Below are 13,287 nucleotides of genomic sequence, written 5' to 3'. Positions count from 1 at the left end.
GAGCCCCTGATCAGTGTGATTCTGAATCTCTCAGTTCCGGCAATGTCAACACTACATCGAGGTCATATCAGTCTATTGAATGCTTCAACACTAGTCGAAGATCTAAACCAACTAGGACTATCAGATACTTGCATGAAAAATCTAGGCGCTGAACGACTATAGTATCGAAATACATGAAACTCCTGAATTATCCAACGAGACAGGAAACCAGTACTGTTTCAGCTTGATGGCCCGAGTTCCTGAGCCAGTTTGAAGTGAGATATACTATCACCTGCAAACTTCGTGCCCGGGTGTCTGTTGACATGGAACCCTGTATCCTGATGTACTACACCGTCTTCGTCCGGCAGAACACGCATCGGTCCTGTTTGCAAGAATCAGGCATGCTTCAGAGCGAACCCATACGGTCATCCGAACAAACCCGCGATATCACCGCCCTTAACTTCGTCTCCTGAGCTCTGCTCATTAGCTTTAAAGCCGATAGACTTGCTATAATCGATATCTGGACTCTTCTAAGCGCGCAAGGCTTCGTCCGTGACGGATAGCGGCGCCGGCGCGTCTTCAATGTCTATATCGATGAAATACACTTCCTGTCCGTCCAGCATGCCCTCATTAAGCGATACAGTCATGATTTTCAACGGTTCTCCCGCAAAGTTCTTCAGCGTGATGCTCAGCGGATTCGAGAGGCTCTCGCGTGCCATACGCCCCATGCGTTCGAGATTGGTGCCGCCAACCTCCAGCAACTTCAGTCCGTATTTGCTATCTTTACCGTGAACTGTGATCCACGGCTCGTATCCTACCTTTCCGAACGCGATGATGAACCACTCTCCCGCCATGGTGAACTCATTCAGCGTAACGTCAGCGGTAGCATCAGGTCTAGCCCAGAAATACGCAAGGCCGTTGAACTCATCCACACCACGCGTATTCAACATGCATCTGTCCGCATCCCACCTCCAATGGGGTTCGATGGGTGACGCCGCGAACGGGAATTCGGGAAAGCGCGTAGCAAGTATCGTGTTGAAATTCTTCCGGAAGACGAACGCGTGGCGATGGCTGGCTTCCAGATCTGCTGAGCGCAGCGCGTCGAGCTGCTTCAAGATGACCATATTCTTTCTATGCAATGGTCTTTCATCGACTTTCCTGTTATCGCCGTATTCATGGGCTCGGCACCGACTGTATACTTCGTTACCGTGGTGGTAGATCCAGATACTCAGCGGTGGCATCCACGGGCCCTTGTTGCAATTCAGTTTGAGGAGATAGGTTCCGCTTGTCCCTGTGACTAGGTTCGTGTGGATGCGCAAACCCTTGTTCCCTAGGGAGAACTCAGGACTGAGCATCGTATCATCAATCAGCGTCACAGCGCCACAGTCGTGAAACTCGGATGGGCTTCTCGCAAAGATACCGCGGTATCGTTGGTCCGCTGATGTGGCTTTCCATGCGAATAAACTCAAGTCGTTAGTCTCTTTGACTATTTCCTCCTGAAGCCTGAGAAATGCGCGCTGCCCTTCGCCGTATAGCATTGGCATGTTCACGCCGAATATGCCGATGAGGCAGTAGGCTACGTCCTCTGGACGCGTGGTCTGCCGGTTCGCGGCCCACGACATCCGCTGTGCGATGGACACTCTATAAATATCATCGGGGTCAGCTAATACGGCTTTCCCAATATGTGAAACATCCGCGATCAACCCCTTCAATTCGTCTTTGGTTCCGCGGAAATTCCAGTGGCGATCGTAGAACTCGACGCGGCGCGGCGCTATGAGCTAGAAAAGGGGCTTCAGTTGATTCAACTTCATATAATTTGAATCTATGAGTAAGTGTGGTGTAGAATTACCTCTTGTAATGTCCACCCGCGCGTGAACCACCGACAATTCCCGAGGGAAGACTCAATAGGCTGTTCCGACGGCCCTGGCAGATCCGCCAACCAGGCGTAGCAGACTTTAGCATCTCGGTACCAATTGAACATTGCTATACAATCGGCGACATCCGCTTAGCATTGGTCTTCCTCAAACACCAAGGCGAGGTCATGTTTCTCCAACATACAGTTAATAGCTTCAGTTAGCTCCGCGCTGCTAGTCTTGTCGATACAGCATGTATCTACCCATGCATACTTAATGCCATCCCTCTTTGCGAATTCGCACGTTGTCAAGATCTTCCTGAATCCTTTCTTGAGGTTCAAGTGCGAGCTATCGCTAGTGAAGTCCTGGAAAGTGACCTCTTCATCCTCCCAAGTGTGAGACAGGATGGCATAGTCGAGAGTGCCTGGGGTCACGACAATGAAGTCCTCTAGAGTCACGGATTCTACGTTGATGAGCCTCATGGTTTCGGCTAGATGATATCGTTGTCTTGTCGGAGTCGTCGGCTGAAGTAGCTATATCTGAGACATGCCGCCTCGCGCTCCTTCTATTAAGCAGTTGAGACAACCGGATGTAAGTATGTTTCAAGCGAGGTCTTAGTGAAAGCCAAGACAAGTGTTGCTCGTGTATAATACCGTTTTCAGGCGGGATATTCGTTAGCACCTTCTATGTAGAAGGTCTTACATTCTCCTAGCTAATTCAACGGCCGATGTTCATCTGTATATTCAGCCACCCTATTTTCAACACCAACCCCGCTAGTAGTGTACAGTTGCGGCCAATCGTTGTTGCAGATACGATCCATACGATTAATAGGTTAAAACACCGACGGAAGCTTACATCTTCCTAGAAGCCGAGGGTTGTCACCTACGACATCGGGATAGCCTTTAGTAAGTTGAAGCCTAAGTAAATCGATACATCACAATTTTGCCATCACGTCACTGCTCGAGCGAACCGAGCTTGCTGAGTCTAATCAGGACGCACTAAAAGCCTTTGGTAATGGATTCAACAGCAACTGATAATGGCTGTTGATGTTTTGTTCGTTATGTTCTCCCTTGAAAACACTATACATGCTATAGTATACATCGCTTGGGTATATCCATTGATCAAGTACAGTGACATATTATGCCATTTGTATGAACTGCGCTCCAATAGTTTTGCTCTTTTTAGCTCCATAGCAGCCAGCCCAATGCATCATTTTAGAAGATTCGAAGTCCTTTGATAGAAAAGGAAGCGTGTGAGGCCTGGTCAGCGTGAGCTGTCGTGTGATTCAGGGAAAGGCAATAAAACTAGCCAATGCTCTCATTTACAGAAGTCAAGAAATAAAAATGGGGTATTGAGGGTGATGCAATGCCGGAAATCAAATGATGAATATCCCAATCGCCGCTTTAGATGAAATGATACTAATGCCAACCGGAAATGATAAAAGGGTAGAACAAATGGAATAATCGTGGAGGATTAGTGGTATGAGGGATGACTGTGCGCGTGAGTAGGATGCGTAGTATTCACCGGCATCGGTTTCGCGAATCCCTTTCAAAAGCCGGACGTACGCCGCACTTGACCTAGAGGCTGGCCGAAATTACTGCTCGCTTTTAACTTGAGGGGAACATCTTCTTCCACTTCCTCGAGCGTGTCTTCTGATTCCCGATCAATGATTTCGTCCTCAGTGAGGCGACCAGCCTTGAGGTCCGCCTGGTCCTCTGTTGGAGCCCTAGTTATCAACTCATTAAGGACAGATGGTGTGGCTTCAGTAGCCTTGACTTCTTCGAGCTTATCCGAAAGCCTCCTTAGAAACACTTCATCAGCAGCTGGTCGGTTTTTAAGGCACAAGGGCCCCTTCAGCGCCGGATCGTCACTAGGTTCGTATATAACTGCTCCTGATATGGCAGTCTCATCTTGGTCAGCGCCAGCAATGGTCTCTACCCTGCCTTGGCCAAGTGTGTCATTGCCATGTACTCTCTGTGGGTCACTAGAAGTTGTCGGCGTGCACGTCCCGGTACTCCCAGCTGTGTTGCCGGCAGTAGACTCGATTGTCGGCAGATTGGAAAAGGACATGGAATGGTTGGGCGTATGTCCAGCGTGCATCGTAAGTCTATGGTGCTCAGGAGCCTTCAGAGTTTCTTGAGTCATCACGGCAGGTGAAACGTAAGACTGCACTTCGAACACGCATTTCTTGGTGTCAGGTGAGAAAATTCTGCTAGTTGCAGATGTAGACGATCGCTGATTCCTGTCATCAAACGTAGATTTCTGGACTGCTGGAGCTTTTAATCGAACGCCTTCAAGGCCGGGCATAATCTCATTAATTTCAATCGACGGAACTCGCTCTTTCTCTTTGCTAGTAGGGGGATTTGTGGGCGATGCGCTTTGCATTCGTGGATCAAGTGGCTCAAACGGGTTTGACTTGGGTATGGTAGATGATCGCCCAGGTGGTAAACTACTGGGTGAAATCCCATCAGAAGGGGTTTGAAACGTAGAAGACGATGTACCACCGAGCTTAGGACCTGCAGTATTACCATGTCCCTGGCTTCCTAAAACATCATCGGCAGCTCCATCAAGGGCCCTACCGAATTTGGCGTGCCCATTAGACGTGCTTTTGCTTTTCAGGAGCTCCGTCAGTTTGAGTACCTCAGCTTCGGCGGCTTCTTTGTTTTGTTTCCACTTCAAAATCTCATTCTCCAATTCAGCCTTTTGTTCTGCCCAAATCAATCGCTCTTCGTCCATGAGAGTGCGTTCTTCCCGGAACATCTCCTCGGCTCGAGCTCGACTAGCTTCTAAATGTGTACGTTCGGCCTCCCAGCATTCTCGTAGCCTCCGGTTGTGATCGTCTCTACGCTGGAGTAGGGTCGCAGCAGCTTGGGGGCTCAGGTGTTCGAAGGGCGACATTGTCCCAGAATTGATAGGTTCTATTAATGGGGAAGCGATAATAGCACCGGGGCTTCCTCTGGTTGGTGTCGACAAAGAGTTGTAGTCCGGGGAGAGATATTGCCGGGGACCTTGTGTTGCAGGTGGAGAGGACGGAGAGGCGTGGTTTGATCGCGGTATATCGAAATAAGGCTGGCTTATGGACTGTGCTAACGATAAAGGCGATATCGTAGAGTTTGAATGGCCATTCAAGTGAGGGAATTGTGATATTGAACGGTCGAACGAGTCAATGCCGCCCGAGGGCAGAAATGAATCGTTTGGTAACCTTTTCATGGTGAGCATCTTTTCAGGAAAGTCACGCCCGAAGTCGAGGGCAGGCAAGGTGCGAGTGTCTTCGAATTGAAGTTATGAACGCAGCCACAAGAGCCGAGGTTAGTTCAGAATAATGGTGAATAAGGTTTTCTTCCGCTTCACGCATCCAGGGCTTTCCACGAGAAATAGACCTAGTTGACAAAGGGCTGCGACGAATCTTCTCGGTGTAATGGCAGCGTCGATCCAGAATATGGTTTTACACAAAGTTTGCGGTCGAGAAGAATGGCGTCACTTGGGTGCGGATAGTTTTATTGGTAGTCTTGATCATTCAAGTCGGCTCGATTGAATTGACCCGTCAGGAGACATGAGTTGATAATCCAAAGTCACGTCGTCGGTGTCGTCGTCGTAACACTGGTACAGGCAAGACGGCACTTTGTTTCTCGGAAATTGGTAGGTTTATGGGGGTAGGCGATGTGGTGGTGAGGCATGAACGGGCGGGTGGCAGCGACGGACGGGCGACAGGAAGCCAGTGACGTATTTGTTGAGCTAATTCATTTAGGTGTGTGTGATGTACCCGGCCAGAGAGTGCAGAGTGACCCTATCGAGCAGCAACGTCAACGACTACGCGAGGAATATGCCCGGACCTCGTCAAGTTATACGTGATGAATGATAAAATAGCTGTGGTCGTTCACGTGTAAAAGATATATATACGATGTATGGAATGTGGGAGGTGAGTCGATAAGATGTGGGGGATAAATGGGAAAGGGAGAGACGATGGGGGTTGACGAGGGATGTGAGGGAAGCAGATCATGCATTTCAGGGAACCTGGTAGTGAGCCTAGCACTGTCCCATAGGCGATATCTACAGGTACCTACATACTGAGGTAAATAGGTAGGTAGGTACCTATATGTTGTAGGTAGGGATTGGCCAATTGTACATGTTGTATAGTCCCCAACCGGGAGCAGCCTTAATTAGGGGTCTTTTTGGTGCTGTTACATGTAGATACGTACATACATAGTACAGTACCTACACAGGTATCTAAGTGCAGTCAGTACTTACTATGTACACATGTACTTAAAGTGTGTACCTGAGCACGGCGCCTCCACACGGCGAGATTTGGAGATGCAGGCCAATCATAGCACGGCAAATACCTAAAACACGACTCTAATCGACTCTAATAGACTCGAATAGGGTGTAGGGAATGTTGTACATCCATGTACTACAGTACCGTGGAGGAGGTGCTAGTCTACATAGTACCACAGTACCTGCTGCAAGTAACCTCTTCTCCAAAGGCAAACGCCATCACACTCCCATCGCACTCCATCATCAACTCCATCATCAACATCTCATATTGTAGTACAGACACCTTGCTCAAGCAGACTCGACAATGTAGAAAGACACCAAACCGAACCGACTACATCATCTACCGCTTCTCCCATCCGCTCTTTGTTGTTGGAAGAATACGCATACCTGGTCTGACCTGGTAAGTGCCAGCAATTTGTCCATCAGAAGCGCCGAAGCGCCCCATAGTGGCATACGTGGACAACGTTAGTGCTGAAAAAACCACCACAGTTGGGCCGCATCGATTGTCAGAGCTACAGTACATGTACAGTAAAAGATGTACCTGGTAATAGGTTGATGTCTTATCGTTTTAGTTTTCTTTTTCCTTATGCGACATGTTCATACATCTCTCGTGGGTGCTCGGGTGCTGGGACAGTACTGCTGGGAGTTGTTCAATCTCTCCAGTTAGGAAGAGACTTTTGGATGCCGTCATGGCGTCTCAGCTGTCAAATAGCTTTGGTGGTGTCTGGTGGTGCTTTGGTGGTTGCTCAGCTGGCCACTGGAAGAGATATGGCTTATCCAACATCTAGATTCGTTCTGTTGGGTCCCGTTTACATCCAGATGCATCGAGATGGCTTCCGACAACATCTACGGAAACACTAATATTCATTCAGCCAGCCTGTGTTGAGCCAATCATGCAGCCCGACTTCCAGCTGACCAATCGACCGCCTATTTTTCGACCCCAACCACCAACACCACATCTCCATGGCATGCCAACGTGGCGAATGACTCTGACATTTACTCTGTCATTTCAGAGCTCACTCAGCGGCTCCCGATCCTACTGGCCTGTGAAGTACCATACTGCATCCGGTTCTGTTCATGATTGACATGTGTATTTGTCCACTACGGATCTGTACCGATTACGCGAGCGTAACGTGAGTGTCGAGGAGTGTGACTCCAAGTGCCAGAACAGAGCCCAGAGGAACGGCCCGCGGAGCCATGACTAGGATTTGAGACACACTTTGTTTCTCCAGTGGATGAATATTACTAATATCAAGCTGGGACCAGATGCAAAGAGAATGTCGCTCTCTCATCTACTTATCCGAGCCTTCTCTTCCAGTCACTACTACACAGTAAAGGCATCCCCGCGCGCAATACAGGATCGCTTTTGTGGTGGACAAACGAGAACCTTGTTTGGGAAAAGGGACTCTCCCCGTTATTCCGCCAGCTTGGCTTGCGGGGGTTGCCCACCAGGACCTGTGTTCTCTGCAAAACAGCGGATTTGCCTATCGTTGCGAATGATTTTTGAACCCCAGAAGAAACAAGGTCCCAGGCGCATGATAATTCGCGCATTCATCGCATCGTTCTAAAGCAAAGCTCAGATCCATTGATTCAGCTTCATGTCGTGCTATTGTAGCTATTTTGCAGGCGAAGGCCGCTTTCTTTGTCTCGTTTTCATCTAGAATAGATTTCCAGCAAACCAGCTGACCAAATCTGCAGGGACCTTCTCCTCCACTCACACTTACGCCAAAGAAACGCATGCGCATTGGTATGGAGTGCAGCTTACGACCCTGACTCACCGCCAAACGCAATGGATCTGGCTGTCCCAGGCTAGGGATCTACCCCAATCCTCGATTTCATGTCAACTGAACAGCGACACGTGTGGGACTGTAGGCCAGCTGCGAACACGACCCTTGTCGAGTGCCCTGCGCTGGCGCCCTTGATTGGCATGGAGCGCTTGGACCCTGATTTTTCCATAAGTAACAGCGTGAAAACTTACTTGACTCGAGCTTCCCGTGCATTCGAAAATAACTACCTAGCATGACTGCAAGGCCGCGCTTCTTTTCATTCTAGGTTATTCCATCCTTCCCATTTTCCCGAGGTCACATTCTCTAGCTCGCACTACCTAATGTAAGTCTCCTTTAGGAATATTGTATGCGGCACGACTCAAGTTCGGTGCAGGGCAGATTGGGGAAACCCCTCACCAGTCTCACGTGCGAAGTAGTGGGGGACCAAGATCCAATACTTTACCCCAGGACCCTTCAAGTACTTCGGCGCAAATTTCCCACGATGCAGGTGTTCCCTTCTACTTGCGCTGTTTTTTTTGCTCACGCGATACATTGAAACCGTGCATATGTACTGGTAATTGGTCGACATTGCCGCCGACCTCGCGATACTGCATATATGCCGCTAACATTTCCCCCGATGGCCTTCACTGGCCGTGTCAGGCAGGTAGGATAGAAGCGTGACTAAAGGCCAGTTCAAGTCTGTTCGTCCAGGCACTCCCAATACCGGTAGACTAGGGAGGTCAGTCAGGAGCTCTCACTTTCGTTCAACTGTTGCTATACTTACTAATGTAAGTATTTGTCCATCTTGGTCTGGATTGAGGCGCAAAAATGCCCCTTCACAGATACGTGTAAGCGAGAATCCTATGTACGTGTTGAAACATAGCCTCGACTTTTGACACTTGTTTGCAACAGATGTGCATTGAACCTACTGTAATTCATATGGAATAGGGAAAGCACAGTCAAACTGGACAATCATAGGCTAATGGTCGTAAGCGAGAAGCACGGCGAGGCATGGAGCTGTATGCATATAATGGCAGATAGACACATGCAACTTGCACGATTGTTGCAAGAATTGTAATTGGCCCAAGTCATGCTCCCAACCCAGAAGCAGTGTTTTCATGTGAGACTAATGGGTATGGGTTATCTAAGCTGAGCGAAGGAATGGCTCCTCTCCCAGGCAAAGGTAGGCCTGAGATAGTCGGGCTAGAGGGTCAGAGCGCCGCATTTAACATAACACACTTACGTCCAGATGTGTCTCGTTATGTCCATGTAGTAAACAGTTATCCACTCATTCTAGAAGCTCAATTTCCGGCATAAGTTCTACGCTTAAATTTCCAGCGTGAGGCTAATTTATATTCATAGTGTGCGCTAATTCGAAAGACCGAAAAGGCGCCGGTAGTTCATATCACACAACAGTCCGTAATAAGGGACAGTCATTGAATCACGAATCACTCTGCTGAACCCTCATGTCATTGTATCCATCTACGTCTAGCACTGGCAAGGTACCAAATACGTCGATTCAAGAGGGGCCTCTGTAGCGCTGTCTCCAAAATCGACTTCAGCTACTGTATGCCATCAGTCACATCAAAGTCACGATGAGATCGGCTATAACCTTACACTCTAATGTATGTTTTGCAGTCACGCTTGGGGCAGACATCAAAATCCGGTCTTGTTAGACGCTAAAGTCACCGGACGGCAAGTAGTTCCCCACGGGGTAATTGTGCTTACTTAGAGCACATGGAGGCCAAAGAACTAGTCGGATAAACGTTTCCAATATAAAATGTAGATTACTTGTCTTGGGACCCAATTTATTGAGCTCGACATGTAATAACATCGGGGGCCCTAATCTAATGTAACACTAGTAAACTACCAACTTTATCCTCACACCAAGGAAACCCTTATGACATGCATGTTGACGCTAACAGAGACTCAGACGATCGAAATAGGGAATCTTGAAGTGATATACATGAATCTCGTAACAATGAAATTCATCTAAAAACGAAAGTAGATGGAGGATACGAAGACAGACTAGAAAGCTCAGTTCTAGGGGCGCCATGGACCATGCTTGTCGCCCACGGGGGATCGTAGCTTGAGGGATTAAAGTGAGCTATGGATGATCGTAGTAACTGCTTAGCATCATGGCGTAACGCTAATTCACCGCCGTTTCAGGATTTATTTCATCATTTTCTATATTTCGACCGGTTCCCCTAAGCGATACTTTAAAATGATGCCCCTGATTAGATCAGCTGGCCCTCTGCCATCCCCCATGTGGCAGGCTGCCGACCGTACGACACATATTCGCCGCTATGAAAAGACCAATGAACGTCTTTATAGTCTTGTTTCCGGGCCCACGTTGATGATGTAGAGGGCATCGTGGTGGTGACAGAATGACGAGTTCGAGCCGGCGTAGAAGCGCGCAGTGTATGTCTCTGGCAGATACCATGGCTGATGAATGTCTTGTTCTTTGATTATGTAGTCTCACCAAACTATGCACTGCTTATCATCAGACAGCAAAGGTCCCGAAACAGACATTTCCGTAGCAGATACGTACCGAGAGAAGTGGCACGATTGTTTTGGGTCCAAATTCAGCTCAAAAACTGTTTGGTGGCTATGCTCAAGGGAATGACAGAGTTTGGGGATTACAGGCCGTCTATGCCACTTCTCGCTACTGACGAAGACTGGCATGGCTTCCCTACCAGCTTTTAAGACGGGTTTTATTTAGAGATGCTGAAATACGATTGTGCCTACACATAGGGTGATTTCCTCCGTTTCCGAGATGCCGGTAACACTTGTTCCCTAGCTGGACCATACATACCAAGCGAAAGGGAGGACAAAACTCACTTTTGCAACAAGCTACATCGGACAAAACTTATTATGACGTAGATTGGAATGATTGCCAGTCAAATTCATTGGCAGTGTATGTAATTTATGCTCCTCTGGTCTGTGGGCTTTCTACGCCTTTTGGCCTGTTGGTTTCATCCACCTTGCTGTTGGCTCAGTATCTATATTTATTCTATCCTTGTGACTCCCTAACCGCCAGCAAACATGGTTCCGCAAGCTCGGTACATTGCAAGGGAGACGAAGCAGGCTTCTATAAAACATAATAGTCCCCGCGGGAACGATAGAGCCGTCTTGCCAAACTGAATCACAAACAGAATTCGCACCATAATCATTACAGCAGAGACTAAACTATCATCATGCGGTTCCAAACCATTCTTTTTGGACTCGTTTGCGGTACTGGCGCGTGGGCTAGCAACGTAAGAGACATGAAAACACTTCTCTCACTAATTAAACACCATGCTAACTTATGCCAGAAACAACACATTGGCGTTGATGTGGGCCATCATATCAAAGAAATCCCGTCGCCGGCTCCACGAGACTTGCCGGAGCCATCGGGCCATCGATCACAGCTAGCCCGTGGCCAAGTCAGTCGCCGTGATACAGTAGGTACTTCTGTGTTCCCGTACCTCCCCAAGCACCCGTCCCTACTTTTGCTCCATGAAACTCAGAATTATCACGATCGCAAACAAAGGATCATATCATAGAGCTCTATTCATCAACCCATCATGCATTCCCCAAATCTTAGCCCTTACATACTAACCTGTGCGAAACATTGCGTAGTATCCCATAAACTGCCACATCCATGGCTGGCCTTCCGCATCCGTGGATTCGATCAAGCAGGCCTACAGCTGGTTCTACCAGCTCTGGGCCCCGCTTGAAGCTGACGCCCAGCATTGTCGCCGGATCGCGTGCTTTGGCACGTCAGCGGTCTGGCTCTGCGCCGATTCCCTGGGTTTCCAGAAACCGAATAGCGTGAGAATTGCCGATGAGATGAACGGACTCTTGGACGGAGACAATGGGTGTCTTGACAAGGGAGACAAGACCAAGGTCCAAGGAATGGTGAGTTCCGTTATGTCTATAGTTTTCAAGTTCTTGGTGACTTTGTTTACGAGTTGTATACCAAGGATAAGGATGTTTTTATAATGTTGCTTTCAGTTCAACTACCAGGCTCTCCTCCCCTTGTTGTTTATTTGGGGTTTATAATCCGTATATCATATTAGCATGGGCTAACGTATGAATATTCACAGGTCTTTACCTCTGAGGAATGGAGGTCAGTAATTTTCAGTCTCTTATACGCACCCTAGCACCCACTATCGTCCCAGATTCTCTGATTTATATCGAGTAGAAATATTTGTCAGTCATTTTATTTGTCATGGGAAATACTAACTCTGTATCTTCAAATAGTGTTGTCGTCCGTGGCGGCGAAGATTGTTCTGTGGAACCCCCAGAGCAGCCCATTTTCTACTGATGGTCTACGACACAAAGCAACACAGCTCGGACAGGCGGTTATGCAGCCAGCTTCTAGGATAATGATGATTCCATTTTACGCTTCAAGCTAATCGGGTATATGTGGTGACTCGTCCTGAGAAGTTGTATGGGTTCTCAACTTAGTTACCTTACAGGTCTCCGATAATAAGATATATCAGCCGTGGATTAAATTATGCCATAATCAAACATTGAAGTTTCCATTGTTGAGTGATGTCTTGGTCTGGGGTAAAGGTAGTTAGACTCTTCTTAACTATATGCCTTTAGTTTTTTTTTTCTCAACATGAACTCCTTTTTCATGCTTGACTGCCCCTTCCTTTCTCATCATCTGCTATGTTTATTTCCTAGTTAATTTAGAAAGCAATTTGGAGTCCCCATTCATTTATATTTCATTCTTTATTGAAATGGTCAATTTCTCGTCGAAGACCATTGTTTCCCTTCAGTACCAGCACGTATCTACCCAGATGTTGGGCACGTTTGAATATGGACGACTGTGAATGGTACCTAAACCACACTCAACGTGGCTAGCCGCCTAGCCTTACTCTCCCATACACTCTTGAATGCCCAGCGTAGTTTTCCCATCTCAAGTATGATATACCAGTTCTTTCAAGGGCTAGTTCACCAGGGTCCGGTAAAACATTGCTGCTATAATTATGTGTAATCAACACATTTTCTCTAATGGCATGTTCAGTTCTAACAAGGATAAGCTCTTCGGCACTTATGTGTGGCGTGTTCTAGCGCATGTCCCATATTGAACATATGCCGAAGCCTCTTATATCAAACCTGCTTCAGTCTTTCTCGGCGAAACGTGGGGGAGAGCAATCACAAAGGCCTTGGCGTTCCCACATATTCATCATGACTTCGACATACATAAGTGGAAGATGAGCGTAGAGTGTACAGGTGGAGTTTACTTGCGTTTGCAGTCTTCTCTCTTTTGAACTTAAACAGCAAGTTTATAGTGCGCTATTACATGGTCAGTGAAAGCCTCGATGGGATATCAGTTTAATGGCTCCTTCATAGTGAGTAGGTCTCGGTAGTACATCTGACCTTTGAAGATTTTTCGATGCGCTCGTTAACTACGTTGCCTACAC

General features: G+C 47.7%; 3 protein-coding genes across 3 annotated transcripts; 1 reads left to right on the top strand and 2 right to left on the bottom strand.

Moving 5' to 3' along the window:
• Positions 1-49: 49 nt before the first annotated feature.
• Positions 50-2,429, bottom strand: F5B22DRAFT_459506 (HET domain protein). The gene is made up of 3 exons (XM_047972049.1): positions 2,038-2,429; positions 1,829-1,962; positions 50-1,757 (listed from the first exon to the last, which is right to left on the bottom strand). Exons 1-3 carry the CDS (start codon positions 2,312-2,314, stop codon positions 510-512), a joined length of 1,659 nt encoding a protein of 552 aa, XP_047834124.1. The 5' UTR covers positions 2,315-2,429; the 3' UTR covers positions 50-509.
• Positions 2,430-3,283: 854 nt separating this feature from the next.
• On the bottom strand, positions 3,284-5,051 carry F5B22DRAFT_660469 (uncharacterized protein; the record flags this gene model as incomplete). Its single annotated transcript, XM_047980293.1, has 1 exon — positions 3,284-5,051. One exon carries the CDS (start codon positions 5,049-5,051, stop codon positions 3,381-3,383), a length of 1,671 nt encoding a protein of 556 aa, XP_047834123.1. The 3' UTR covers positions 3,284-3,380.
• A 6,016-nt stretch (positions 5,052-11,067) lies between these two features.
• On the top strand, positions 11,068-12,179 carry F5B22DRAFT_643128 (uncharacterized protein; the record flags this gene model as incomplete). The annotated part of the gene is made up of 5 exons (XM_047978215.1): positions 11,068-11,127; positions 11,185-11,295; positions 11,492-11,770; positions 11,959-11,981; positions 12,116-12,179. 5 exons carry the CDS (start codon positions 11,068-11,070, stop codon positions 12,177-12,179), a joined length of 537 nt encoding a protein of 178 aa, XP_047834122.1.
• Positions 12,180-13,287: the final 1,108 nt, after the last annotated feature.

This window comes from Xylaria bambusicola (assembly GCF_022495145.1).
Source record: "Xylaria bambusicola strain CBS 139988 unplaced genomic scaffold F5B22scaffold_6, whole genome shotgun sequence".
Lineage (NCBI taxonomy): Eukaryota > Fungi > Ascomycota > Sordariomycetes > Xylariales > Xylariaceae > Xylaria > Xylaria bambusicola.
This window is presented reverse-complemented; position numbering and strand designations above follow the sequence as displayed.